Source organism: Globicephala melas, chromosome 12 (assembly GCF_963455315.2).
Source record: "Globicephala melas chromosome 12, mGloMel1.2, whole genome shotgun sequence".
Classification (NCBI taxonomy): domain Eukaryota; kingdom Metazoa; phylum Chordata; class Mammalia; order Artiodactyla; family Delphinidae; genus Globicephala; species Globicephala melas.
Genome location: NC_083325.1, coordinates 45,187,898 through 45,214,833, shown reverse-complemented (window position 1 = coordinate 45,214,833; position 26,936 = coordinate 45,187,898). Strand labels below are relative to the sequence as shown.

Below are 26,936 nucleotides of genomic sequence, written 5' to 3'. Positions count from 1 at the left end.
TTTACGGAGCTTTTAAAAGACTTTTAAAGCTTTTAAAAGACGTTGATGCCTGAGTCCCAACCACAGAAATTCTGACTGAGGAACACAGTGGGTGCCCAGTATCTTATATTTTTTAAATTCCCCACTTTAGGAACCTTGCCTATGGCAGTGTATGTTCATACAGCTTGGCTATGAAAAATTGAAGTGGTCAATACAACATAAAACCTCACTGCTCAAACTGTGGTTTCAGGACCAGGCATCAATATCATGAGCCGGGGGCATGAATTAAAATTCACATTCTAGGCCCATCAATTTGAGAATCAATCATTTAGACCAGTGTTGTCCAACAGAACTTTCTGTGATGATGAAAACATTCACCTGCCTATTTAACAGGGTAACCACTAGCCAAAAGTAGCTAATGAGAACTTGAAATGTGGCTATTGAGACTGAGGAATTTTTTATTTAATTTAAATGTAAATAGTCACACATGGCTATGACCTATTGTGCTGGACAGGTCTGATCTAGATAATTCACTCTGGTCGGAGGGCATGAATTTACGGATCCAGATCTATGAATGCAAAAGGAATCCATGAGGGTCACTGGCTACAGAACTGTCTTCTCCTTGTAATGAAGACAAAAGCCAGGTGTTAAAAACAATCTATTTATTGGGTTTTAAACTAGTTACACAATTGGAATAATCAGTTTGGCACTACACTATACAGGGATTACGCCTGTGTATGCTGACACTTAAATACTGTACCAGGACCTCTGCTGTGCTTAGGTCTGTATCGAGTCATTCAGCAAGTAGATACTAAAAAATATACCGTAGTGTTCCTTTAAGGAAGACTGTACAGGGCGGGCTGCAAGATGACATTCACCAACTTGTGAATTACTTGAACCTAGAAGATACCTTGAGTTCTATAAACTGGTCATAGGCAAACATGTGGTGTTCGCATTTAGAGATGCGCACAAAAAGTTACATAAAAGTTCAGACATTCTAACGATAAATAAACTCAAAAAACCCACACCTCAGCTTTTGTAACATGAAAAGATAAAGAAAATAATTTTAAAACACAAAAAAAATGGCATTCAATTGGTACAAAAGCCAAAAAAATCACTATAATAAAGAGCTATATGTGTATCTTTACAAATTAATTACACAATGGTGTTGTGTAAGAGGTTGCATCTGTACAAAGTCTTGCCAATGCTATCTCTACAGTTTATACAGTCTTTTACATCTATGTAACACTTATTAAACAAGTCAAATAAATATTAAGACTTATTAGTCTCAACGATTCTGCAGGCAAAAAAAAAAGAAAAAAAAGGAAAAGGAAAAAAATTAAAAAGAGAAAAAAAATTACAGAATTTCCACAAACACAGCAGACTTCCATTAGTCAAGTGTAACAGTTTTCAAAGAGGGTCAAACAATATTTGCAAAGAATACAGGTAAAAATCAACCAGTCAGAGTTTTTATTGTTGTTGCTGTTTATTTGCAAAATCACACATTGTATACATATATATCAATCAAAAATTTATTCACCAAACCCCTAGTTTTTCAGCAACTGCTCTTCTATTCAGCACCAAAAACTCCAGTCTGTGGGAAACACGTGGACACAGACTTCACTTCTGTATCTTGGTCGAGCAATCCATCAAGTCCTTGGCTGGGTTCAAGACTTGCCCTCTTTTCCTTCCCTCTTCATGGCTCTCCAGACCCAAGCCTCTCAAGGCTTCAGATTTATGGCCCACAGGCCTACTACCATCTAAACCCACGGCCATTTGGAAAGAATTCAAAATAATTTGAGATGAATGAAATGACAGGATCTGTTATTACAGATGGGCCTTCTCCATTCCAAGTAAACTGTTACGTAATGAGTTCCTAGACTCTGTCTGGTCTTGGATGCCATGATCATACTGGGTAATTATCTCTAGTCTGAGACATTATGGCTTTGTCTGATGCCTCAAAGAAAAAGTGATTAATATTCCGGAAATACTTCTGGACAAGTTAGGAAATCAAATGGCAGCTGAGAACCTGTGGAACGCAGACTAATGAGACCAAACACAGAAACCACCAAAATGATGAGAGCTCAACAGAGGCAGGGTTTTAAAACCTGCAGAAAGCCACCACAGATGGTACCTGAGGATCTGGAATTTTTGATGAAAAGAGCTCGAAGTGAGGACTACTCATCTGTATCAAGGAGGAAAAAAATTTCAGTTAGACAACAGGACATCCAACTCTAAGAGCCCAGTAAATGAAATCTTCATTCATCCTATCTCAGTAGAAAGGTTTCTGGGTCCTCCCTCTTTAATACAGAATGGATGATAAATACTTAAGAATCCAGATGAAATGTTTTCACAACTGTAGAACCTAGAATCCCTACGACAACCCAAAATGGCCAGGCCCCACTCAGGAGGCAATTAAGAGTAAAATCTCTTTTCTTTTATCTAACCATAAGCCCACTCATGTATATAGGCCCAAAAGCAGTCACATCAATTCTCTGCTTAATACCTAAAGCAGAGAAGAAAGGATAAAATGCTCTGGGAACTTAACTTCCACTGGCCATAGTAAAAGTCATGAAAGAAAAAACTTAGGAATACCTGCTTCTCAGTTATCAAACCAATGACATTTGAGGATGTCAGACTTCTTTAAACTTTGCTGCCTCACCTTTCTATGCATAATAGCAGGGTGACACGAGGAGATCGGTGAGAACAAGCAGCTGGTCATCAGTGAATTGCTGTTTGTGTTCTTGCCAGTTGTCATGGTGCGTCCTTCGGAAATTGGACAAGGTCTTTTTTACAGTCATCTGTAGAGTAGGCAACCCACATACATTTTATTTTAACCTCGCCAGGGTTATATTTAGGATACCTTTAGCTAAATAACAATCCTTCTAGACTTCAGATCTTACACTTCACCAAGAGCTACAAAACCAATAAACCAATCTTACGTCAAAGAGCCACCAAGCTTACTTCTTTAGAATTAGTACTAGCTGCAATTCAGGACAAGCGACCAGAACTCGTACCACATTATTAAACCAGTTTCAATATATACTTACATCTGTTTATCAAAGTGAAAAGAACAAGGTCATTGGTCTTCCAAGTTGTTTAATGTAGGAACACAGGTGTTCACTAAATAATACCATCACATTTTCCTGTTTAATATGAGCTCCCAGTTATATACTTCCTAGATATAAAATGCTAGTGAAATAGAAGCATAAAATTTATTCTGACAACACTGACAACATCTTACTTCCACTGGACTTGGAGGGACAGAAGCTATGGTAATTTCCTTGTTACCAAAATATCTCAAATATACAGGCAGCAGGGTCTCTGCAAGATTTTAATAATTATTGATGAGTAACTTGGATCTGGCAGAGGTAGGAGTAGTAGCTTTATCAAAGCAGAAGATCCAGAGTATAGAGATTAGTATAAATGGTTTCTTACAAAATATCACTGATAATATATGTGCAAAGAAACTAACAAGGGAGAATTTTACCTCAATAGGCTGAGGATCATTCAGGTGTGCACTGAGATTCATAAGGAGCTGGGGCATCCAGGTGGGAACATCGTAAGGACTAGAAAGAACACATGCACCAAGTCCCAGCACCCCGGCATGGCGTTTGACCAACTCTGCAAAGAAAACAGTAATATATGTGCAAATATTTACAGGACTCTATTGCACTTGCTACAGTGAAATAAATTAGTTTTTGATCATACTAGTTGTTTCCAATGTTTGAATTTCTGCATTTAAAAATGACTCTGTATGCACACATATCAAAAACATGATTTTAAGGCTAAACTAAAAACATCCTATAGCCATCCCTCAATGACAGCATAATTATATTTAGGTCCAGAAATGTGTCATGTATTTGGTAAAACTAACATAGTAATGGCTTTTTCTGAGCAATTCATATCATACGTGAAAGTGCAATCCCTGATCCTAAAAAAATCGCCAGTCAAAATTAGATCCCACTTTTCTGGATGTGACCACCTCCTACAGACTGCATCAATTCATTAGGTAAACACACCGTGAATGTGGAATGTCTGTATTCCGCAAAACAGAACTGCTATGTGTCTGTATTCTACAGGGCCTCTATTCTTCCTTTTTAGTGACAGAAGTTACATTAAAGTGCTTTCAAATTCTCATTGTTTTTTAATAAAGATGTGTGCATGTATGTGTTTGTAAGTCTATTATATGTGTATACATGAAACGCCGTGGATAGGGAGTTGAAATTAAGAAAAAAGGGAATTTGGAGTAGTTATAAACAATGCCATTTGGTTATAACAAAAACCTAAAACTACTTTGGTACTTCATTATTGAAAACACAGTTTTCAAGCAAAAACACTAGAATATATACTGGTATTTTATTGGAAATTGCTATTAGGTAATAGCAAAAATCAAAACCCTGGTAGACACAGAGAACAGACTTGTGGTTGCGGGGCGGAGGGGTAGGCGGGAAGGACTGGGAGTGTGGGGTCAGCAGAGGCAAACTATTAAATACAAGATGGATAAACAGCAAGGTCCTACCGTAGAGCACAGGGAACTATACTCTGTACCCTGTGACAAACCAGAATGGGAAAGAACATGAAAAAGAATGTATACATGTATAACAGTCACTATGCTGTACAGAAATTAACACAACACTGTAAATCAACTATACTTCAATGAAATTAAAAACAAAATTAAAACCTTGCTATAATCAGTACTTAAGAGCTTCATATTCCAAGCATTTTCTGCAAATTCAGTCAGCTTCCCACTTACTAATAGCCTATGTTTTCCATTCTTGTGACTATTTGTAGATAACAGTGGCAAGATCGGATGCTTCTTTGCAATCACATTTAAATTTCTCTTTAAACATGACACAGTCATCAGATCTCATTCTCTTGTTTACCTTCATGCTCAATTAGAGTGGAAGCTCCTGTAGAATAATGAGTGCTCTCACCCTCTATCAAACGCCTAGGGAAGTAATGATTTTCCTCTCTCCAAATGAAAGCAAGGCTTGTTTTGTTTACTTATTTTTTTTCTCTTAGTACATTTACACATAAGTTATAAATTCTAAAAACAAATATTTTAGATCCTCCAAAATAATTCTGGATACCTCTCTTTATAAAGAGATTTCAGGTAGGTGGGTACAGGCTTGATTTACTACAATAGTTGTATGCAGCCATGTACACATTCCTTTGTACCTCTCTCAATTTCAGCTTTTACACCCCAGGTCTTGCCTTCTATATGCAAAGCTTCTCAAAAGCAGGGTCAGCTATTCCCGGTACCTAGCATAGACCTAGGCACATACAAGCATTCGATAAATATTTGTTGAGTTAAGCCTGGTTAATTCCCAAAAGGTGTTTTCCATCAGTCTTGTTACCTGCAGAAGGAATCGTATTCGGATCTCCTACAAAACCAGGGTCTCGTTTCCTTTTCTTCGGTAGTTTTGTTTTGCAAAGTTGCTCAAAATGAATCTGCATAGGACTGTCCATGGTAAGGAAGTTACACTGTAACAGACCACTTAAGGTGGTAGCAGCCATTTCTCGAACCTATATAAGACAATCACTTCCATTAGAGCCAAGATCCTAAGCCTGGGGAGGTGAAGAGAGTGGTAAGGGAACTGGGGTGGGGATTTTCCCTGATATTTGTATACAAATTGTGTAAATACTCTTTTGCAGTTTCTTAATAGAGATTTCATCAGATTCTCAAAGGGTCTGTGGCCTCAAGATGGATGAGTCACTACACCAGGTTCACAGAAAGTTTAATGGTTAACCATGCTATACAAAATTAAATTTCTCCATACATTAATTATTTTCTCACTGACTGATAGTTCTTATCTGGGGTGTAACTGTAAAAGCAGTGCCAGAGCCTAACATTAAAATACAATTTTCCTAGACTCTACATCTCTTAAAACAACTGCTGTTGTTGTTTTCACTGGTAATAAAGATACAGGATAATTTCTATAATTGGCATACATAGTAGAGATTTATATCCATTTTAACTCATGAATTTCACAGGCTGTTGTCAGACTATAAATACAGTTTATAGAAGTACTAAATGAAGAGTGATTAACAGTCCATTTCAAATTGAAATGGGAACTCAAGTTTTGGGAAGACAAAAAAGCTGTAAAAAGTTATCTCAAATATATCACAAAAATTTCTGCTAAATAGTCGTAAGGAAAGGCAATAATAATTCGAAAAAAAACACTCAAATGCTTTGCTACTTATTCATTCAAAAGACTTTCTTAAATTTTTCAATGTGACAGTTTGGGGGTTCTTAACATATTCTTTGCTACTTTTATTACATTATTATATGAAATACATTATAAAATGTTTTATTACTTCATACTTGGTTGCATTATTTCCTTTCATACCATGATTTATTTTTATACTCAACTATTGACTAGAATGCTTTCAACTTCTCACTACTATGCTACAAAACACTTAATTTATATAATTTTTCCATATTGCAATGTATTTTCTTAGGACATGGCTAATTCTAAGAATTGGGATTACTAAATTTCAATGTATCTCCAATTTAGTACTATTAATTTGGTGGCTACTGGTTGCTTTTCAAAAAGCCAGTGCTAACATATACTATGATACAAAACTAAGGGGAATACTAGGTTTTAACTTACCAACACTGGTTATTATTATTACACATTTTTGTCTTTGGTGGGTGGAGGACATGAAACTAAGAGTCTCATTGTTTTAAGTTTGTATTTCTCTGGTCATTAAGAGAGGTTTGACTTTTGTTTACTGCTTATATTGTTTTCACCCATACATGTATGATACCACCACCACCATCTACTCCTCAAGGTCTTAATGGTCTTATGTTTTTCTCTAGTTTGATGCTTGACCAATTAAACTGATGAGTTTCTAATATTCTTGTGGTCAGATCTGTCCATCTCTGGATCTGTGAAATCTATTGACTTAAATACTTAGGATGTCATTCTCGGCTCACAGTTCACATAAATATCCAAATTCATTTCTCCTACTTTCTCTAAGTAAAAAGTATGTGCTGGGGTGGGGGTGGGGGTGTATCTATACTATATCTGGAATACACTTCAGTGTGAGATGTTCTAATCTATTTTTTTTTCTCCAAACTGCTATCAAATTACCCAAACACCTCTAACTGAATTGTTCTCTTTCCCAGTAGTGGCATCTACTTTTGTGATATTTTGTTCCAAGGGTCAGTCTGTACATGTCTATAATAATTAACTTTACAAGGTAAGCAGAAAAGGTATTTAGCTTTTTATCTATAAAAAATTTCCCAACATTTCTAAAAATTTTCCTTTAAATCTAATAAAGTTTTCTTTAAACATTTCTCATTTAGATTACCACGAAGTTTTTTTTCCCCAATATTATCATGAATACTTCTGGCTAATTATTACTGATATTCAGTACCACATGTTTTAAAACGGATAGTTTTAATAAATGTAATGCTTATGTTTATAGTAACAGCTAAGTTTAAGCCTACTACATGGAATAAAATACAAGAATAATCTATAAAAATGTTCTAAAACAAGGTCCAGAAAACAGTCCGTTTAGCTATAATATTTAAAGGTAGGAAACACTGACTTTTGAGATTTCCACCTTTCCATTTCCATTCCTTTAAGTTTAATGAAGAAAAAATAAGAATAGTCTAAAAAAATTTACAGATAGCTGCAAATATTTTAATCAAAGGCTGTCAGAGTTATAACCACTGGGTGAGTACCCTAGGAACTGGACATATCTGCTCCCAGAACACAAGAAAGCTGGAATGCAGAATGCATAGATTCATAAGGGAGGTGGAGAAATTTCCATTCTCAGTTTCCTAGGGATACAAATCTATTTTCAGTGCTCTCAAATAAAATACAGATAATTACTGGGAGTGCTCCACTATATGGAAAACCCATAAAGTCCATAAAATAAAATAAGCAAACATTTCACAAAATTTTCAATTACATTTTCTTTACCTAAGGCCAATTTAGACAGTTATATCTTATTTAATGCTACTTCAGCAAAAAAGCTGACTTTAATTTCTCTACCAAGGAAAATAAAAAGGGACAACAATCTTATCTTAAATCTACTGAATAATAGCACCTATGTGTAGATTTTCATTCTCTTGAAACTGCTCTCATACACATTCCTATTAGCCCTTTAAAAATCAGTAAGGTAAGTAGAGTATTATCACCTGCAATTTCATAGATTAAGAAAATTTTGGTTCATAAATGTTATCTGCCCAATTGCAAAGAGAAGCCAGAACAAGAACGTGTCCAATGTTTGTTTCCATCTGTACTACAGGAAATGATTGGGGTATCAAAACTAATCACATAGGGCTATGTTAAAATTAAAGTTACTTTTACTTTACATATCAGTGTGTAAATACTTCTTAAAAGAGGTGCCATAATGCTTTCTTTAAATTTATTAAATTTCGGTTTGCTATAGCCTAAATTTTACCTCTAGCTGTTCATCCTCCAAAAGACTTATAACCAGCCACCTGATGTCTTTAACTGCATCTTCATTGTTTAGGAAAATAAAGAGGTTATAAAATACCATGGTCTGGAGGTAGGTCAGTACTGTATATCTAGCATGCCAAGAACTGCTTCTTGCTGTCTGTGGATGAGAAATTAGTAGAAATAATGAAAACAGTGCTGACAAGAACATGAGATGACAGTGAAATGACAAATAATATAGACTTCCAATATAACTCTACTTTTACAGGTATAGCTAGAGCAAGCTCACCTTATACTTCCTTCTAAACAAAAGGTTGCACAAGCTATTTCAGGTAAAAGTTAGTTATTCTGAATGTATGAATGAATGGTTGAGAGTAAAGGGAAAGGAACACAGATAAAAGTCAATTTTAGAAGAATTATTTATAATTAATTACTCTTAAATCCTCCAACGCTTGCACATTATTTTATTTTACTTTTGACAGTAGCTGGTAGGGTAATGAAAGCAAACAAAATTGAGAACTACTAAATTCTACTGCAAAAAAATACCATTTGAGGCTGTTAAAAAATATCTTTCAGGGGGAACCATGGGAACATGTCCATTTTTTATATTATATAACACATGTGTAACCTACATAAAGCTGAGCACATAGTACACTAAAAATGCAGCCACAGGACTTCCCTGGTGGTCCAGTGGTTAAGACTCCATGCTTCCACTGCAGGGGGCACAGATTCAATCCTTGGTCGAGGAACTAAGATCCCACAGATCCCACATGCTTTGTGGCACGGCCAAAAATAAATTAAATAAATAAATAAAAATGCAGCCAGAAAGTATATACTCACTTAGGTCTTTCTACCACAGATCAGAAAATACAAGTGAATAAAATAAAGGGGAAATGGTAAAAGAGAATGCCCACCCCCTCCCTCATAAGCACTTTGTATCCAAGGTGCTTCAATAATTAGCTCTTTACGTATATAGAAAATTTAGGGTTGAGTGACCTGCCCAGTGTCAAAGAAGTCGGTGGCAGAGCCAGGTACAGATTCTAAATCTGTTTCTTTGGTCAACATATGTCTCCTCTCAAACTAAAAGAAGATTCAAAATGAATGCAGGTGTTGTGTGTACCTCAGCTGACTTTGTGAAATTCTTAGAATTGTAAACCAAAGATATAAGTGTTTGATATACACTCTTACTTGTTTTAGCACCCGAAGTACCAAAGGCACTTGATGAGGGTAAAGCAACCCCTGAGACATTAGTGATAAACATAACTTTGCATCTCTTTTCAGTTCATCATAGCTATTGTCATTTTCCACTGGGGCAATCTAGAGAACAACAAAAAAAAACCAGACATAAAGTGAAAAACAGCCAATAAGTACAAAGGCACCCTTACATAAAAGAAATTACATTTTTAATTTTAACAACTTCTACAGAAAAATCCAAACATACATAAAACTAGAGAATAGTATAATGAATCCCCATGAATCAATCACTTCTTCAACAATGACAAATTCATGGCTAATCCTTTCATTTTTTTGCTCCCCTGTAGTTCCCCATCCCCCAATTAAATTATTTGAAGCAAATCCCAGACATATTTCATCCATAAATATTTTATTTTCGGGAATTCCCTGGCAGTCCAGTTGTTAGGGCTCTGTGCTTCCAGTGTAGGGGGCACAGGTTCAGCCCCTGGTCAGGGAACTAAGATCCCACAAGCCACACAGCATGCCCCACCCCCAAAAAAGTTATTTTTATCTCTGAAAGACAAAGTCTCTTATTTTAAAAACCTGTAATGACATCATACATAAAAATTCATTACAGTTAAAATATATTCAGTAGTGCTCACATTTCCCCAACTATTTGATGCCTGCATATACCAGATCCCACTTACCATGAAGGCCTAAAGGAGATTCTCAACCTCAATATTTGTATATTCAGGTTAACTGTTAGGCCCGTCACTAGCAAATTATGCAGTACAGCAATCTAATGATACACATTTTTCTGCAAATTTCAAGTGGATTCAAATAAATCATCCTATCAACCTCATTCTCATATACTATTTGCTTTCTGACTTTTTTCTGAGTGAAGAAAAAGGGTGGAACTCCAGCTATCCCAACATTCATTGCACATTACCCATTTACGAACATATGAGACCATGTTCCATACCACTGTGTATGTGGTAGTGGAAAAAAGTTTAAGCACCACTGCCCTAAAGACAAACCATATCTACACCAAGGACCTACAAGTAACAAAGACCTATCTATACACTAATGGCTACTGTCCCCTTTTATATCCCAAAAGATCCCAAAGGTATCCATGGGTATCAGGCCCTACAGAGCACTTTAAAAAGTATTTTAGTAGTGAATCCTTTGAAAATTTCCATAAGTGTTATCTTTTTGAAATTTCCTAAAGACAAAATACACCATGGCAGATGAAAAGTTTAGCATGCCATTTGCAAATAAACAGTAACAAGGGCCCTCTATCTTAAATAATAACTGTATTGACCAATAATTGTCAAGTAGTGGTGCTGTTTGTGCCAAGCCTTCCCAATTTGCAATAAGACCAGACTGTTTTCCTAACCACAACCAACCACAGCCATCACTACCAACTATAATTTTGGAAACTACTATATAATCTTAGTTTACTAGCTTTATCCACTGGCTGGAGAGATGAATAATTAAAACCACCTCAGGTTATATCTTGCATCAAATAATACTTCAATATGATTACCAGACACAAGTTATTTCCTGCAAATATTTGTTAGAACCAACTATATATAGTGCCATTTAGCAATGTAAAATAAATACAATATACTGAACATTTTGATTTTCAAATTTATTATACATTGAATTAAAAAGTCAGAAATAGCTATATTCAAAAATGTCATTGTGGCTTTTTATTTTTAAAGCTATCAATATTTTCCTAAACTATTACTTGAAAACTGGCTCTCACTGAAACAATGTTCTGTCTTTAGACTTTTCATGTAACTGTCAAGAACCTACTCTTACCTAATATTAGAAAGATTATTTCAACAAATATTTAACCACTAACACCTAATGATTTTCCTGTGACTATTCTACCTTTCAGAGATGAAAACAAATCATACACAGTCTGAAAACCTATCAACCATCTGATGATAATTATAAATTCCTTTTGAAGGTCAAAAGGGGATGCATTTTTAATTTCAGACATAAACTTACCTTAAAAAACAAAGGTAGAAGCTGAAGTTGTTCAGTGACTGCTGTAGAGAAGGATCTTCCCGCACTTGCCATCAGCCATTTCAATACTTTATGGAAACAAACACAAAGAGTCAGTCTTTGCTATCCAGTTAGAGACTACAAAGTAGAGTGATTCTATGCTAGTGTCAGCCACTCTGATAGCTCTTCAATGTAAAGAAAGAGGTCTGTGTTACTTCACAAATTAGATCAGCAGTGTGACAGGATCCATAACAAATGGTATCAACTAATCTAGGGGACTGAAGCCACCCTCAAAGAATGAATCAGCAAATTATTAATGGTCTACAAACACTCACACAAAGTAAAAATTAAAACTAGCCTTCAAAAATCCTAACAAAGCAAAACTGATGACTAAGTTAGTTGTTTATACTTAGAATCCTTGAAAAAGTTTTAGATATACAAACAACAGGGAACCCCCAATAATCAAGACAATTTTGAAAAAGAAAAGTTGGAGGACTCACAATTGCAGATTTCAAAACTTAATACAAAGCTATATTAATCAAAACAGTGTGGTACTGACATAAGAACAGACATAGAGACCAACTGAATAGGCCAGAGAGCACAGAAATAAATGCTCACACATATGGCCAGTCAATTTTCAACAAGAGTGCCAAGACTATTCAATGAAAAAAACGACAGTCTTTTTAACCAACGATGCTGGGAAACTGGGTATCACAAGCAAAAGAAAGAAGCTGGATCCTTATCTTATATCATGGACAAAAATTACCTCAAAGTAGACTGAAGACTGAAATGTAAGTGCTAAAACTATAAAACTCTTAGAAGAAAACTTAAGAGACAAACTTCATGACACTGGATTTGTCAACAATTTCTTAGACACGACACCAAAAGCAAAGGCAACAAAAGAAAGAAGAGGTAAATCAGACTTCATTAAAATTAAAACTTTTGTGCATCAAAGGACACTATCAAGAGAGTCAAAATGGGAGAAAATATTTGCAAATCATTTTCAGATAAGGGACTGATATCCAGAATATAGAAAGAACTACAATTCAATGACAACAAAACAACCTAATTCAAAATGGGCAAAGAACTTGACATTTCTCCAGAGAAGAAACAAAAATGGAAAATAAGCCAATGAAAAGATATTCAACCACTAGTCATAAGGGAAATGCAAATTAAAACCGCAAGATACCTTCTTCACACCTATAAGGAGAGCTATAGTCATAAAAGGTGTTGGCAAAAATGTGGAAAAGTTGGAACCCCTCTGCACTGCTGGTTGGAATGTAAAATGGTGCGGCCACTGTGGAAAATAGCTTGGTGGCTCCTCAAAAAATTAAACATAGAATTACCGCATGGTCTAGCAATTCTGCTTTCAATACCCAAAAGAACTGAAAGCAGAGACTCAAACATACTTCTACATTAATACTCATAGAAATATTATTCACAATAGTCAAAAGGTGTAAACAACCTGCATGTCCATGAACAGATGAATGGATAAACACTGAAAGCATTACACAAAGTGAAAAAAGCCAGACATAAAAGGACAAATATTGTATGATTCTCCTTATATGAGATACCTAGAATAGACAAATTACAGAGACAAAGTAGAATGGTGGTTGCCAGGGGCTGAGGGAGGGGAGAATGAGGAGTTATTGTTTAAGGTACAGAATTTCCATTTTGCAAGATGAAAAGAGTATAAAGATGGATGAAAGTGATGGCTGTATAACAGTGTAAATATATTTGATGCCACTCAGCTATAAATTTTATATTATGTACATTTTACCATAATAAAAAGGGGAGGGGGGAGAAGTCAATAGGATAATCTAAAATATCTGTTTTTAGAGGGAGTTTCTACTAAGTTTAGCCACTCACTAGTTTTTAAGAGTTTAATGCCCTGGGTTCGTTCATCTTCTTCACCAATTCCATTTTCTTCCATAACATGGTTCTGAATTTCTTCATCTACATCCATGAGGGGTTTCAATTTATCTAGAATTCGAGCAGTAAACTCAGGGACACGAGGGGATGCTGTTGGTGCAGTGTTTGGCAAAGAAACATCTATCATGAATATATAGGTCAGCACACTGTAAAATAAAATACATATAATAAGAAGAGATCCCACATTATCAATAAAACTAAGGTTCAAAAGTATAACCCAACCAAAGTAAATTTTCCCAAGACAATCCCTAGAGAGGGTCTTGTGCCTGTGCACACAATTCTGAGGTATTAAAAACTACAGTGTGGCGACTACTCCCCACTGGCTTGTGAGCACACTACCATTCTATTTTACATTCAGAGACTCTTGTCTAATGTCCCACAATACAATATAAAACAAAATCTGAAGAAGAGGTTATCATGAAACTTAACAGTAACATAACCAGTATGTATTACTAGACATTAAAATTTGATAAAAAGAACTCAAGAGGTATACCACACCACAGAGAAAATAATACCTACCTCCCTATTCTTTCCCTGACATTTTTGTAAACCTGGGTGAGTTTGGGTTCCAAGTACTTCAGTAGTCTATGCAATAGCTCAGGTACTCTCCACTCCTGCTGGGCAAGGCCACCTTGTAAGACATAGAGTCGACTAAAAGTAAAGCACAGTAGAGTTGTGTTAGTGCCCCTCTCTGCCTTTACATGTTTTTTTTTTTTTTTTTTCTGTGGCATGTGGGATCTTAGTTCCCTGACAAGGGATCAAACCCGTGTCCCCTGCAGTGGAAGTGCAGTCTTAACCACTGGACCGCCAGGGAAGTCCTGCTTTTACATGTTGACAGTATAGATTAATGATGTTTGTATTCCACTTAAAATTGTTTCATTTCCAAACTAACAATCTAGAATAGCACCTTTAGGAAGATTTTATTAATTTTTCTACATCATTTTCTCTGTATCTCATTTCATATCCACTGCTATAAAATCAAAGGAAACACTGACTTTAGAATACTCATTGAGTTAATTTCTAAGCATCAGAAGTTTCCTCACTAATTAATAATAATAATAAAAAAATGATTCTTCTTGTTACAGGATTATCTAGATTTTGTTCTCTTGTTCAGTAATTTTTGTAGCTCCTTATGCCCAAGTATATTTTTCCTTAAAAGGATTACTATCTTCTTTCCTAATAGGAAACAGTGAAAAATTAGAACATGTGATAAAGAAGTTAGTAATACTGTCATGGTACAAAAAAGCAGTCCTGATATAAAAGATGTGACAGCAGAGTAGGCTGGACCTACTTTATGTTTGAATTGCTCAGGCTGCCTCCAATTCTCCTACTTGTTCTCAATTGAGAAATAACTGTATTTAGACTCATATGTTGTATTGAATTGAACTATGGTCATCTCCCAGAAGACAGTGTTACATTATGTAGCCTTTAGGAGTACAGACATTTCACTTCTACTTATACATAAAGAACAAAGATGTTATCTTTTGTTGTAAAACCTTTTGTTAACCTCATCAGCTTCCTTATTTACCATGCATCTACAAAGGATCCTCCTTCACCACTCAGTGGTGATTCCAACAGTAGCTCAAAAAGCCAGTGAAGTTTCCGGGGATCTCTGCTTTCCTGTGTTGAAAAGATAAAGCAGCAGCAATTAAAACAGAGGTCATACAATTTTTCAAATAAATCAGACATCATTATTTTAGAAATATAAATAAATATAAGTATAGAGGAAGAAAATCAAACTAAAACTCATAGGCAAGTCAAATCCAAATGTATTCTTATAGCTCATGTTAGAAAGACTAACAGTGAGAAAATTGTTAGCTAAATGGACTCTCTTAAATCAAAGTATAACTGCCCTGGGCATAAAAGGTGTCAAAAATAATACCTATAACCTTGTTTCATCTGGCTTTTACTGTATGTAAGTTACACTTCTAGATATAGGATTTGACTTGTCATTTAATCTAAAAATGCAATTACCATGGCAGAGAAGGTATAACAATCACTTAAGAGTTATCACTCAAGGCTTATGTAAAAAGCTAAACAGAACCATCTCCAGTCATGTAAGATGATAAAATTTCAGGATTCAAGAGGTATAATGAGATTTTACACATTTTGAGACATGGTATGAAACAGTTTGAATAGATCAGTGAGACACAAAAATGAACTTACACAGGACGTTGCTATACAAGTTCCCCAGTCATTGTAAGTTTCTACTGTAATGTTGGACAATGCTGTTCGAAGCAGAGGACACAAAAGCTCCGAAAGCTTCTCTACCTACTCAAAACAAAATACACAGGAAAAAGTTAATGATACTCAGAACATTTTTCTTCAACTATCCCTTTCTGCAAACACACACATACAAATACACAACCTGATACTTCCTTTATTTCTTAGAAGACCCAAATAATCCAAGAAAGTAACTTCACCATGTTACCATGATACATATCCAGGTAATAAGGCCATCTTTTTCCAAAAAAATAAAACAAAAATCAGAAAAGAGGAGACACTTTATATGGTTTCTTACAAAATCTCTCATACTGTTAAAAAGTTCTCTCTTTAAATGTTGGACTGACATAGTACACTGGGCTGAAACAAAACCTCAATCATCTCTGTATTTTGCATGCTTATGGAGGTCACTTGATTGAATCCTAATATAGGAAGCAATGACTTTTCAATACAATTTAGTATTAGCCTGAAGTATAACCTTTAAATTCCAAGTTTGGATGACTATAAATAGCATTTTAAAAGTGTTCAGTTATACAGAGACTGTGAATATATATATATGTGTCTAAACACTAAACTGCTTCTCACAGTTTAGTGAGAACACAAATCACCTTGAGATCCTGATAAAACGCAGATTCTGATTCATTAGATCAGGGTGGGACCTGGGATCCTACTTTTCTAATAAGCTCCCAAGTGATGCCCAAGCTGCAAGTCCATGGACTATACTTTAGTCAAAAGGACCTATGTAGGACAAATGGGGAGAGAGGGCTTGGGATAAAATTTCCAGTGGTAGCACTAGGCACTGAATACAAAGAAAAAAACAAGCTATATCTTAAATAACTTATACGGAAAGGAGACGTGTTCTAGAAATGAGGTAACTCAAAAATGACAGAGACAGGATGACAAGGATATGTATGGACACGTTTAAATAAAATTGTTTCATATGTGAGCAGGAAAATGGCAATATTACAAACTAACGAATACTTTAATACATGATTCGAATATGTATAACTAAATTAATATATTAAAAAGTGTTGATAATCCTCCTAAAAAGTATGTGTAATTAAGTTTACCAGAAACAATATTTGCATCTTTTCTTTGAAAAATGGCAGCCTACCTTTTACTCAGGCATTCTGGACATTTTACCAGGTTATTTTCAGTCTAGTGCATCTTGCTAAGAAACTAACCTTAAGGTGGATATGTAAAATTTAATCTTACAATTAAAAACACGGATACTCAAAACAAGGCTATCAAACTCAAACCATCTACGAGACCAAATGAGTAATGTAAATTAGCACAGAGGCTAAGAGAAAAGATTTAATGAGAGGCTAGAGAGTGCCTCAGGAAGGGAGAAACCCACGCACAGCCCCAGCCAACTGATACAGTGCAGCAATGCGGGGCCAGTATTCCACAATCTTCCCATTTCTCAAGAGAAACTAAAATCCTTTTTACAGGATAGAAAATAATTCAGATTTTAAAAGACATTCAATGCCACCTACAGACCACGACTTTGTGACCTATACTCAAAAGCAATATAAAGTTAAACATTTCATATTTTAGGTGTTAACATCTTTTTCTTTTTTTAAAAGATGTGTGTGCCCTCGACGCAGCCGTGAATATGTTCTGATAAACACACAACCTGCTGTCCACCTTAGAGCTCACAGCACCACGGGCTAACCCCATGGAGACGAGACAAGCAGATAGGACCACTGTCCGCCCCGCCGCTGCCCCCATCAGCCGCCCGCCCGGCCACCTGTCGCCTTGCTCCCTCCTGAGGACCGCCAGCCCGAGGTGGCACCGGAATGCTGGCAGAGGGACAGTGGTGGCGGAGGCTGATGGACTGAGCTAGGTGTTAATACCTAACGCGTTGGGAATTGTTGCATAAATGGATAATGCAGCTTTAAGAGGGAATGCACTATACAAATTACATCACCTTTTCAAATGTCCAATGTTTAGAGCCTCTGATTAAACCAGCTATAATTTCTGCAACACATCGCTGTGTGCTCTCATGTGAATCTGAAACCAAACGTTCTAAATGGGGCTTCAGAACTGGCAGGAAGGCATCATCAAAATTTCTGAATATACCCTACGCAAATAAAAATAAGAAAGTTCTTTAGTACTCAAACGAATAGCATCTCCAGTATCACATGCTTATATTTGTTTGCTGTTATTACTACTGTGCTTAAAAAACTCCATATTCTCCCCTATAGAACTTAACTGTTTTAACAATATCTGTAAGTTAAAATGGTAAAAACACTGTCATTTGCCACATTATATTAAAATATGATCAGTGAAAGAAAAATTAATTTCTAACCTTAAAAATATCACACACACCTCAAAAAAAATCAAATAAACATGAAATGCACATAGTCTTGTGGGTTTTGGTCTTTTGCTTCTACTGGTAATTACAAATATTAGAGATAAATACTAAAAAGCTTGTTTTTTTGAGTCCTAGACTTTAAGCCAAGATGAATATGATAGGCATTACTTCCAGAGTCATTTTAGATAAAGATAACAGATGACTAAACTCAAACTTTGAACAAATACTTTAAAACTTATGAACCTACAAATTGACAGTCACTAAGCTTTATGAAAAGGGTATGTAAATAACATAGTTACCTTAAAGAGGCAAAAACGTCGAGGATTAAATTTATCTTTTCCTTTTCTGTCTTCTAAAGATAGAAAAGTAATTAACTGTTCCACAAATTTAGGATCAGAAAAATGATCAAATATAATCTGTTCTGCCTGTAAAGTTAAAAAAAAGAACAACATTCAGGGATTAAAATCTATTTAAAAACATGATTCTGAAAACATTAAAATTCAACCATAAAGATTTGAAACTCAACAGTAAGTTTTTATTTTTGTTCTATTCTAAAGAATTTTTAGTTCTCATAGAGCCTTTCTGGAACCAAAATAATATTGCCTCCTAAAAATGCTAAATCCTAAGAATAGCTAAAAGTTTTCCTTCAGCTCTTCAAGTTTGGATTCCACTTCTCAAACTGAGAAATAAAACCAAAAATGTTCTGCTTGAGAAATGAAGACTTAATGCTATTGTGCCAATTTTTGTGCAAATTAGGAAAATCCTCCAAACTGCAAACCAAACCCCAGCAAATTATTTCCATATTTATAAAATATCAGCAGTTAAAAGGTAAACTTTGCTCAGAATTAGAAAATAAAAGCTACAACATTAACTTAATTAAGGAAGACATAAACCTAAAAGCCCTTCACCAACTTTCAAAATGATAAAGAAGTTCTACAAAGACTAAGAAGTTCCAATTTAAATTTACAAACATCTATTTACTGAGTATCCATCATTTATACGCAATAAAAAAATTAAAGCCAGTACCCGAGTGCTAAGTAGGTAGTAACTTGGGAGTGACCTTAGATATAGAAGACTTGTGCTAACTGGTCCTAACAGAAGGCGGGACGGTTGGGGGGAATAAGGGAGCGCACATCTACCAATACTTATTATGCTGCAATACACAAATTGGGGGAAAAAAAACCATGAACTTAGTTTGAAATATAAATCAGGGGCCAAAAGTAAGATGCATCTGAACCAGGTAAGTGTTTACACGTGGTGAAATTAAATGCTTACCTCTGTCAAATCCTCCCTGCTTCTGCCCAGCTTAGGCTGCTCTTCCACACCAGCATAAACAACCATATTCCTACACAGTAAGAGTTTATATTTGTAATACACATAGGAAACAACATTAGAGCTTCTTGGATAGAAAGCATTAGAAGGCACTTCTAATGAACTCTAATGAGATGCTAAGTTGTGGGTTACGAGCGTATCATTCAGTCTTCCACCTTAAAAATCTTAGGTCATTGCATCCTAATGACATACATTATTGGTGTCAATAAGAGACAAATAAGTATTTCTTGGGGCTGGTTTAGACATGTGTAGTATTAATAGGTAGGAATATAACTTAGAGCAACTATTAACAAACTCCTTAGATGTATAATGGTGGACTAAGGAAGTCTAAGGGTTTCAGTGGAAAGACAAGGAAAGAGGCAGGATGAGGCATAGCACTGGCAAGAACAAAGAAAAAGAGGAAGAGGGAAGACGGAAAAAGCTAGAGATTGTGTATCTCTGGTGACAAAGTACCTCTAACTGCTTCAACTGCCTCAGAACCTCCCTAGAAATCCAGATGATAAAACAAATTATATCAAAGATAAGTTGTTTAATAATAAGGTGCATGGCAAGTTGCAACTTACTGTGGCCAGGTGTAGTATCCCCAGTGAGTTTTTTCCACAAAGCAACTTGACTCCCATTCTTTTTTAGTTCTTGGTATACTTTTGCTATCATAATGCAACCAATGATTATCGGGTCTATCACCAGCAACAATTTGGGTGGGTTTAGGATATCCACCTAAGGAAAAGACAATTACATTTCATGAATTTCAAAATAACTGTGCAATAATTATTCTCAAATAGTGCTAGTGTGAGTTTATCTTCATAACAAGACTCTGTTAAAATTCGCTCAAGGCAAAAGCACATACATATGAGGCATTTCACATCAGAGAAGGAAAGATGGGATTATCCACTAAATGGTGTTGGGATAGTTATTTGAGGGGAGAAAGTCAAGTTTGATCCATACTTCATCCCTTTTACCAAAATTAAAAGGATTAATTTTGTTCAAACTTTTTAGGTTTGAATTAATTAATTACAGAACTCAACAAATTCCCATATACTCTCTTCAACCAGATGCCCCCAATTTTAACATTTCACCATGTGTACACTTTGACATTCTCTCTCTTTACACACACACACACACACACACACACACTCACACACACGTACACATGCACCTACACACACTTGTTTTTTGGGACCATTAAATATTCATTTAATATGAGACCTACAAACATGTGTTTCAAGTGAGGGTAAAACAAGATTAGTAGTAGAGAGTATAATGAAATGAAAGTCTTTCCCACATTTAGTTAACACCATTTTATAGTGTTCCAAAATAAAGGTGGTAGTTGGTGCACAGCTACACTCCCTCCCAAAATGGGGCTGCGGGTAAACTGAAGACAGCTGTTTGAATATCTCAGGAGTTATCAGAGATAAAAAAAAATGATAGCCAAAGTAATAAAAATGATGTTTTTCTCCCTCCAAAATCAAATTAATCTTGCCCCTAATCCTACTACTGAGGAAGAAACACTTAATATATTGATGAATTAAATGGTAATGGTATTTTAAGCCTTTGAAATACAGTTTGATAAATAACTAGTATAATTGCTTAGCTGACGAGATAAGTAAGTAGATGACATGTGTACCCAGAGTGTGTAAAAACTACATATTTTATGTATTATAAAGACATAAAGCTACACATTTTATGTATTATAAAGACATAAACAGCCATCTATTTTTATAAATACTTGCTATCACTAGTTTTTACTAGGTCAACTGTTTTCCCTTTATAATATTATTTCACACTTCGTATTAAAATCTTCCTATACTTCTATACTTTGTATAGAAAAATACTTGACATCAAGAACTGTAATTTATACATTTCAAAGAAACTTTCCAAGTTTGACTGAGAAGCACCGCTCATTACGTTTGATAGCACTTACTGATTTCATACGGATTGATGATCAGCTTTTTGTGGGTTCTTTTTAGCTGCTTAAGAATACCAGCAACAGCTGATATTGCCATCTAAAAAAGAAGCAGGTAAGGTACATATATCAAAATTTTAAACGTCTCAAATGGTTGCTCCCTTGATCAAAAGCAGAAGCTGGGTTCTGTTTCTTTCCAAAGCAGAGAAATACCTCACCCACTGACATCTGCCAGCACAGCCACATGAGGGCTAACTCTGACTTGGACTGAGTCAGTTGCAGTTCTTACTCTTAAACCTTCATCCATGCTAGTCTCTACCTAAAACACTTTTATCATTTCTTTGTTAAACCAATTCCTGCTCATTCTTCCTATCTCAGCCTAAACATTTCTTCCTAAGGGTCTTTTCTCAATGTGCCAGGTCAGGTCAGCCCCGTCTTGTACCCTACCTCTAACAGTTTTCAAGTTAAAACCAACTAGTTGTATCACTCAGATACGTTTCCCTTCCTGTAACATGTTATAACTGTAATTAATTTTTTAAAGTCAATCTTTCCAATTAACTTATAAACATGTTCCCCGCTACATCTCCAGTGTTGAAATGCACAGTACCTGAACACCTCCTCATATATTTGTTGGATGAATTACTATCATCTCGGAACCAATAGAGGTAGATTTCAAATCAATACACTTCAAGATATCAGGTGAGGCAAGAATTTTCAAACCAAAGATTATAGCTAAAATAAAGTATCTACCTTTCGAACTACAATTGCATCGTGGTTGAGATTCTCAACAAAAAAACGTATGGCACGAAGCGGTAACACTCGGTCATCTCTCAAAAGTAGAGACAAAAGCCCAATGCCTATATGTTCAAATTTCCAGGGCCTGAAAAGGGGCGGAGGGGGGAAATCACAAAACACATCATTCATAAAATCACTTTAAAAAAACAACCCTGTATTTGAAACATTATAATTTTAAGTTTCCCAAGAATCAAAATAGGTATATTGAAAAATACTGCTCCTATCATCAGCCCCATACTTTCTAAACTCGTGAATCAGACTACAACTTTTTCTGACAGTCATTCATGGCCTTCAGGGTAGAAACCTCCTATAATACTGAAGATAAAAGTTTGAGAATTAAAAAAATATATTTTTGCACTTACAAATTTCTCTGCTCCACACCATCTAGCAAAGTGTTTATCAAATTTTCATAGTTCCTTAAAAAAAAAAAAAATTCAGGTAAGGTATTGTTTTAATACAATACTAAGATGGGGCTCCCCTTGTGGCACAGTGGTTGAGAGTCCACCTGTCGATGCAGGGGACACGGATTCGTGCCCCGGTCTGGGAAGATCCCACATGCCGTGGAGCTGCTAGGCCCATGAACCATAGCCGCTGAGCCTGCGCGTCCGGAGCCTGTGCTCCGCAACGGGAGAAGCCCCAAGAGTGAGAGGCCCGCACACCACAAAAACAAAACAAAACAAAACAAAACTAAGATGAACATCAAATAATGTAATATAAATTCAAATTCCGGCCAAATTCACCCTCCTCTTCTCATCACCAGACTATAAAGGGTCTGATGAGAAGAAAGCCAGAGTGAAAGCAGATGCGTAACCCTGGGAAAAGAAAATGAAAGGCAGAGGAAAAAAAAAAAAGTGCTAAGTACACTGAGCAACTCAACCATTCCTGAGTGGACATTCAAAAGTAAATTTGTGAGTAGTAATCAACTGGTTAGGAGTGGTCTACCTATATAACAACCCAGGTATACATGAGGTAGGCTATAAAGTTTATTATTTATATAGAACTGTTAGAAAAAAATTAATAAGCATATTCATAAGGCAAAGAAAAAAATAAAGTTAGGAAGGCTCCTGCTTCAGTGTTACCATTGAAGTGTTTTGGTCCCAAAAATCTAAAGGCAGTTTACTAATATCCTAGTAACAAATTTGTATAAATGTTATCGATCAATAAGTTATTATAAGAGATATGAAGAGACAAACGTGTTGAACTTGAATTTAAGATTTAATGAGTGGGATATGTGTACTACAAGAAAAATCAATTCATGTTGAAAAAAACATATGATATTAAGATAACTTTAGGGACTTCTCTGGTGGTGCAGTGGATAAGACTCCGCGCTCCCAATGCAGGGGGCCCAGGTTTGATCCCTGGTCAGGGAACTAGATCCCACATGCATACTGCGACTAAGAGTTCGCATGCCACAACTAAGGAGCCCGTGTGCTGCAACTAAGGGGCCCTTGAGCTGCAACTAAGGAGCCCACCTGCCACAACTAAGACCCAGTGCAACCAAATAAAATAAATAAATAAATAAAAAAGATAACTTTATTGTGAGATGGTGTTTTCTACCTCCATAGCTGAAAGTGACAATCAGAGATCTTCACAATAATTACCTCTTAACATTTTGGTATCTCTTCAGAATCAATGTGTAAATTTCATTAGGTAGTTACAGTGCATCTATATTTTAGAGATATTTAAAACCTACTATCTATAAAGTTATATGTCACGATAAGTAGGCATTCATAATTACCTTAGGGCATCAGCATTCCTTTCTTGTTGGCGTCTAAGTCCTTCTTTAATTTCTTCTGAGCTAAGCATTATCTGTTTGATAGACGGGTTTTTTGATTGTTGAAGTAATTCTGCTATTCCGACACATGACTTTGGAATCTTATTAAAAAGAAAAGCCAGGGAGGAAAATGAAGTACTGAAATACCACGGATGAATCTTCACAACAATATACTGAGTGACAGAAGCCAGATACCAAAGGCCACAAACTGTATAATTCCATTTAGATGAAATGTCCATAATAGGCAAATTCACAGAGAAAAAAGGTAGATTAGTGGTTTCCAGGGGCTAGGGGTATGGGGGAATGAATGGGAAGCAATTATTATTGGATACAGGTAAAGCAATTATACTCCAATAGAAACTAATTTAAAAAAATTATTGGGTACAGGGTTTCTTTTTCTGAGTAATTACAGTGTTCTAGAATTAGAGTAGTGATGGTTGTACAAGCCTGAGAATATACTATTGTGAATATATATATATATATTCACAATAGTATATAACAGCACACAACTGTTGTGTTAAAAAGGTGAATTTTTTGGTATGTGAATTACATGTCAATTTTTAAAAAATTTTAAAGAAGAAAGCATAATCTAACAACAGTTACAAATAGCAAGAGTATGTTTTGCAGAAAAGGAATACATTTAGAGCAGTGGTTTTTAAAACTGAGTATGGGGCTTCCCTGGTGGCGCAGTGGTTTTTAAAACTGAGTATGGGGATTCCCTGGTGGCGCAGTGGTTGAGAGTCCGCCTGCCGATGCAGGGGACACGGGTTCATGCCCTGGTCCGGGAGGATCCCACATGCCTCGGAGCGGCTGGGCCCGTGGGCCATGGCTGCTGGGCCTGCGAGTTCGGAGCCTGTGCTCCACAACGGGAGGGGCCACGGTGGTGAGAGGCCCGCGTACCGCAAAAAAACAAAAAACAACAACAAAAAAAACAACTGAGTATGGACGTCAAAAATAATACTGCAGAAAAGAGGGGGATTCAACCACACTCACACGTCTTCTACCCATCTCCAATTCTGATGGGTGTGTAAATAGGAGTTTGAAAATTCTTGGATGATGATCTGCTATCTCTCCCCATTTGAGCTCCACTGAACCTGATATTTACCTTTTCATTTGTCAAATCATCCAATTTTAATCTTCACTATAAATTATGGAACCCTGTGGTCAATCTTCTGTGACTTTGACTAGTAGAACTGACCTCCTAAAATATAACCAACTCTTTGAAAAATGAGGCTGCAGACATACAGGGGATAATGGTAAATGCAACAATGTAATAACACTTTGTGGCCTCTTGGTAGAAAACCACCTAGTTCTCTCCTGGCCATGCTCCAGCTTCCTACTCTACCCTGCCATCTATAGTAATGATCACTAAAGCAGTAAAAGGAAACAGAATACAAATGCTTTAAAAAAAAATTAGAATCAAATGCCAAGAATATGATTACTAAAAAAACACAAGAAAATAATAGCATTTTGACAAGGCAGTGTTTGCACTAAAATTTGAATTAAAAAAATGATTTTGCTTACTGTGAAGTCCAAACCAATTGTTTCATATTGCCGATGAATCTTTTCTGCAAGATCATCAAACAGCCTCACTATTGATGGCTTTTCCAGGGACATTGCTTTGCTAAGCCCAGAAGAAACAATTGCTGGCCAAGTCTGTACAATACAGTCCCAATCATGAAGGTTTGCCAAGCATACACCGCTGTGATTTCCAAGGAGACAATACAAGGCACCCTGCAGGAAAAAATGATCAATATGGGAAACAAGAGGCACTGTTTAGTTGTAGCCAACTCACTTACATGTTGTTTTCAAATTTACTAAACACTGATTATTTAAATGCCTGGTACTGGTTATAAAATAGGTCCCCACATTCAACACGTTACTTTCAGAAACCTGAATTTGACACTTAAGTGCAATCCAGTAATATTTTCTCTAAGTCATCTAACAGAGGGTTAGCTCAAAGAATGGCTATTAATGAGGTAATATAGAAATGTGAAGATATTGCTTTTACGGACATAGCTTCCATTCTGATTCTCCTCTACTACATTTATAAAGGCTGTGAAATGTGTCACTCTTAGCATTTTAGGGTATAACATACAAAATAATTTTAAAAATTGTGGTTAAATCTGGTTGCCAAGTATTTCTCTAAGTATATAAAAACTAGGTTACTTAATTATACTGTGTACTTTTTACTCACAGGAGCTCAATCAATCAGAATGATTCTGATGACAGTAGGTACCTCTTTCTAAGGTACCCCATTTTAATGAAAAGAGCTATTAGTACCAAAACATTTTATTTCCTGAATATTCACCTGAACAATTCCAATCTGACTTCCTAACCACCCTGGGCTCTAATCCTCTTTACAGTTCTTATAAGATCACTGTAACTTCAATTTTACTGACCTAATAGACAGTTTCCAATTTTAAGCTTACTTGACTTGTCTGATTTTGTCCATTTAAACTGCTCTCCACAAGGTCGACAACATATCACCCAATGAGTTAGATCCTCTACAACATTCTTGAATTACATATCTGCCTTGGGGGTCAGCAATTCCATTACTGTGAAATTCTTTCAACTTTTCTCTACGTTTGAAAAATTTCGTAGTAAAACAAAACAAAAAACCCTATACCTTGAACTGCTGTTGCGTGACATCTTGCCTATCAGGCCGTAAGAACTCCAAAACCAGGGGAATGATATCTCTGCAACAGAAGTTATATGCTCCCAAGGCAGAAAAAAATGTTTGCTGGGCCTTATTTCTGACCTAAAGAAACAGTTATTAACAGATGACTTTTATTAAATGGTAGACAAACTACAAAAAAATTTCTAAATGAATCATTAAAACAAAGCAGTGGTAATTTAAATGTTTTCGTAATAACAGAAAAATATAACAAAGCACATAACTTAACAAAAATGAGTAAATGATAATCTTTTTATCAGAAGGAAAGCAAATTACCACCAACCATATCCATGGTTTAAGTTACACTGGTTCAGGGACTTCCCTAGTGGCGCAGTGGTTAAGAATCCTCCTGCCAATGCAGGGGACACGGGTTCGATCCCTGGTCTGGGAAAATGCCACAT

General features: G+C 35.9%; 1 protein-coding gene across 2 annotated transcripts in view; it reads right to left on the bottom strand.

Moving 5' to 3' along the window:
• Window positions 1–1,284: 1,284 nt before the first annotated feature.
• PSME4 (proteasome activator subunit 4) overlaps window positions 1,285–26,936 on the bottom strand; it is a 97,980-nt gene continuing 72,328 nt past the window's right edge. The window contains exons 27-47 of one of the 2 annotated variants that reach the window (XM_030877216.3): window positions 26,488–26,619; window positions 25,383–25,592; window positions 23,823–23,959; window positions 22,447–22,500; window positions 22,040–22,169; window positions 21,308–21,389; window positions 19,950–20,103; window positions 19,330–19,399; window positions 18,354–18,479; window positions 17,668–17,820; window positions 15,681–15,785; window positions 15,043–15,134; window positions 14,034–14,165; window positions 13,452–13,660; window positions 11,586–11,671; window positions 9,585–9,713; window positions 8,401–8,556; window positions 5,340–5,508; window positions 3,470–3,603; window positions 2,642–2,780; window positions 1,285–2,164 (exon numbers count right to left, since the gene is read on the bottom strand). In XM_030877216.3, coding sequence (XP_030733076.1) covers window positions 2,646–2,780; window positions 3,470–3,603; window positions 5,340–5,508; window positions 8,401–8,556; window positions 9,585–9,713; window positions 11,586–11,671; window positions 13,452–13,660; window positions 14,034–14,165; window positions 15,043–15,134; window positions 15,681–15,785; window positions 17,668–17,820; window positions 18,354–18,479; window positions 19,330–19,399; window positions 19,950–20,103; window positions 21,308–21,389; window positions 22,040–22,169; window positions 22,447–22,500; window positions 23,823–23,959; window positions 25,383–25,592; window positions 26,488–26,619 — 2,595 coding nt within the window. In that variant the 3' untranslated portion in view covers window positions 1,285–2,164; window positions 2,642–2,645. Of the gene's footprint in view, window positions 2,165–2,640; window positions 3,604–5,339; window positions 5,509–8,400; window positions 8,557–9,584; window positions 9,714–11,585; window positions 11,672–13,451; window positions 13,661–14,033; window positions 14,166–15,042; window positions 15,135–15,680; window positions 15,786–17,667; window positions 17,821–18,353; window positions 18,480–19,329; window positions 19,400–19,949; window positions 20,104–21,307; window positions 21,390–22,039; window positions 22,170–22,446; window positions 22,501–23,822; window positions 23,960–25,382; window positions 25,593–26,487; window positions 26,620–26,936 lie in introns of those variants that run through there. The other variant, XM_060309168.2, reaches the window with a different exon arrangement.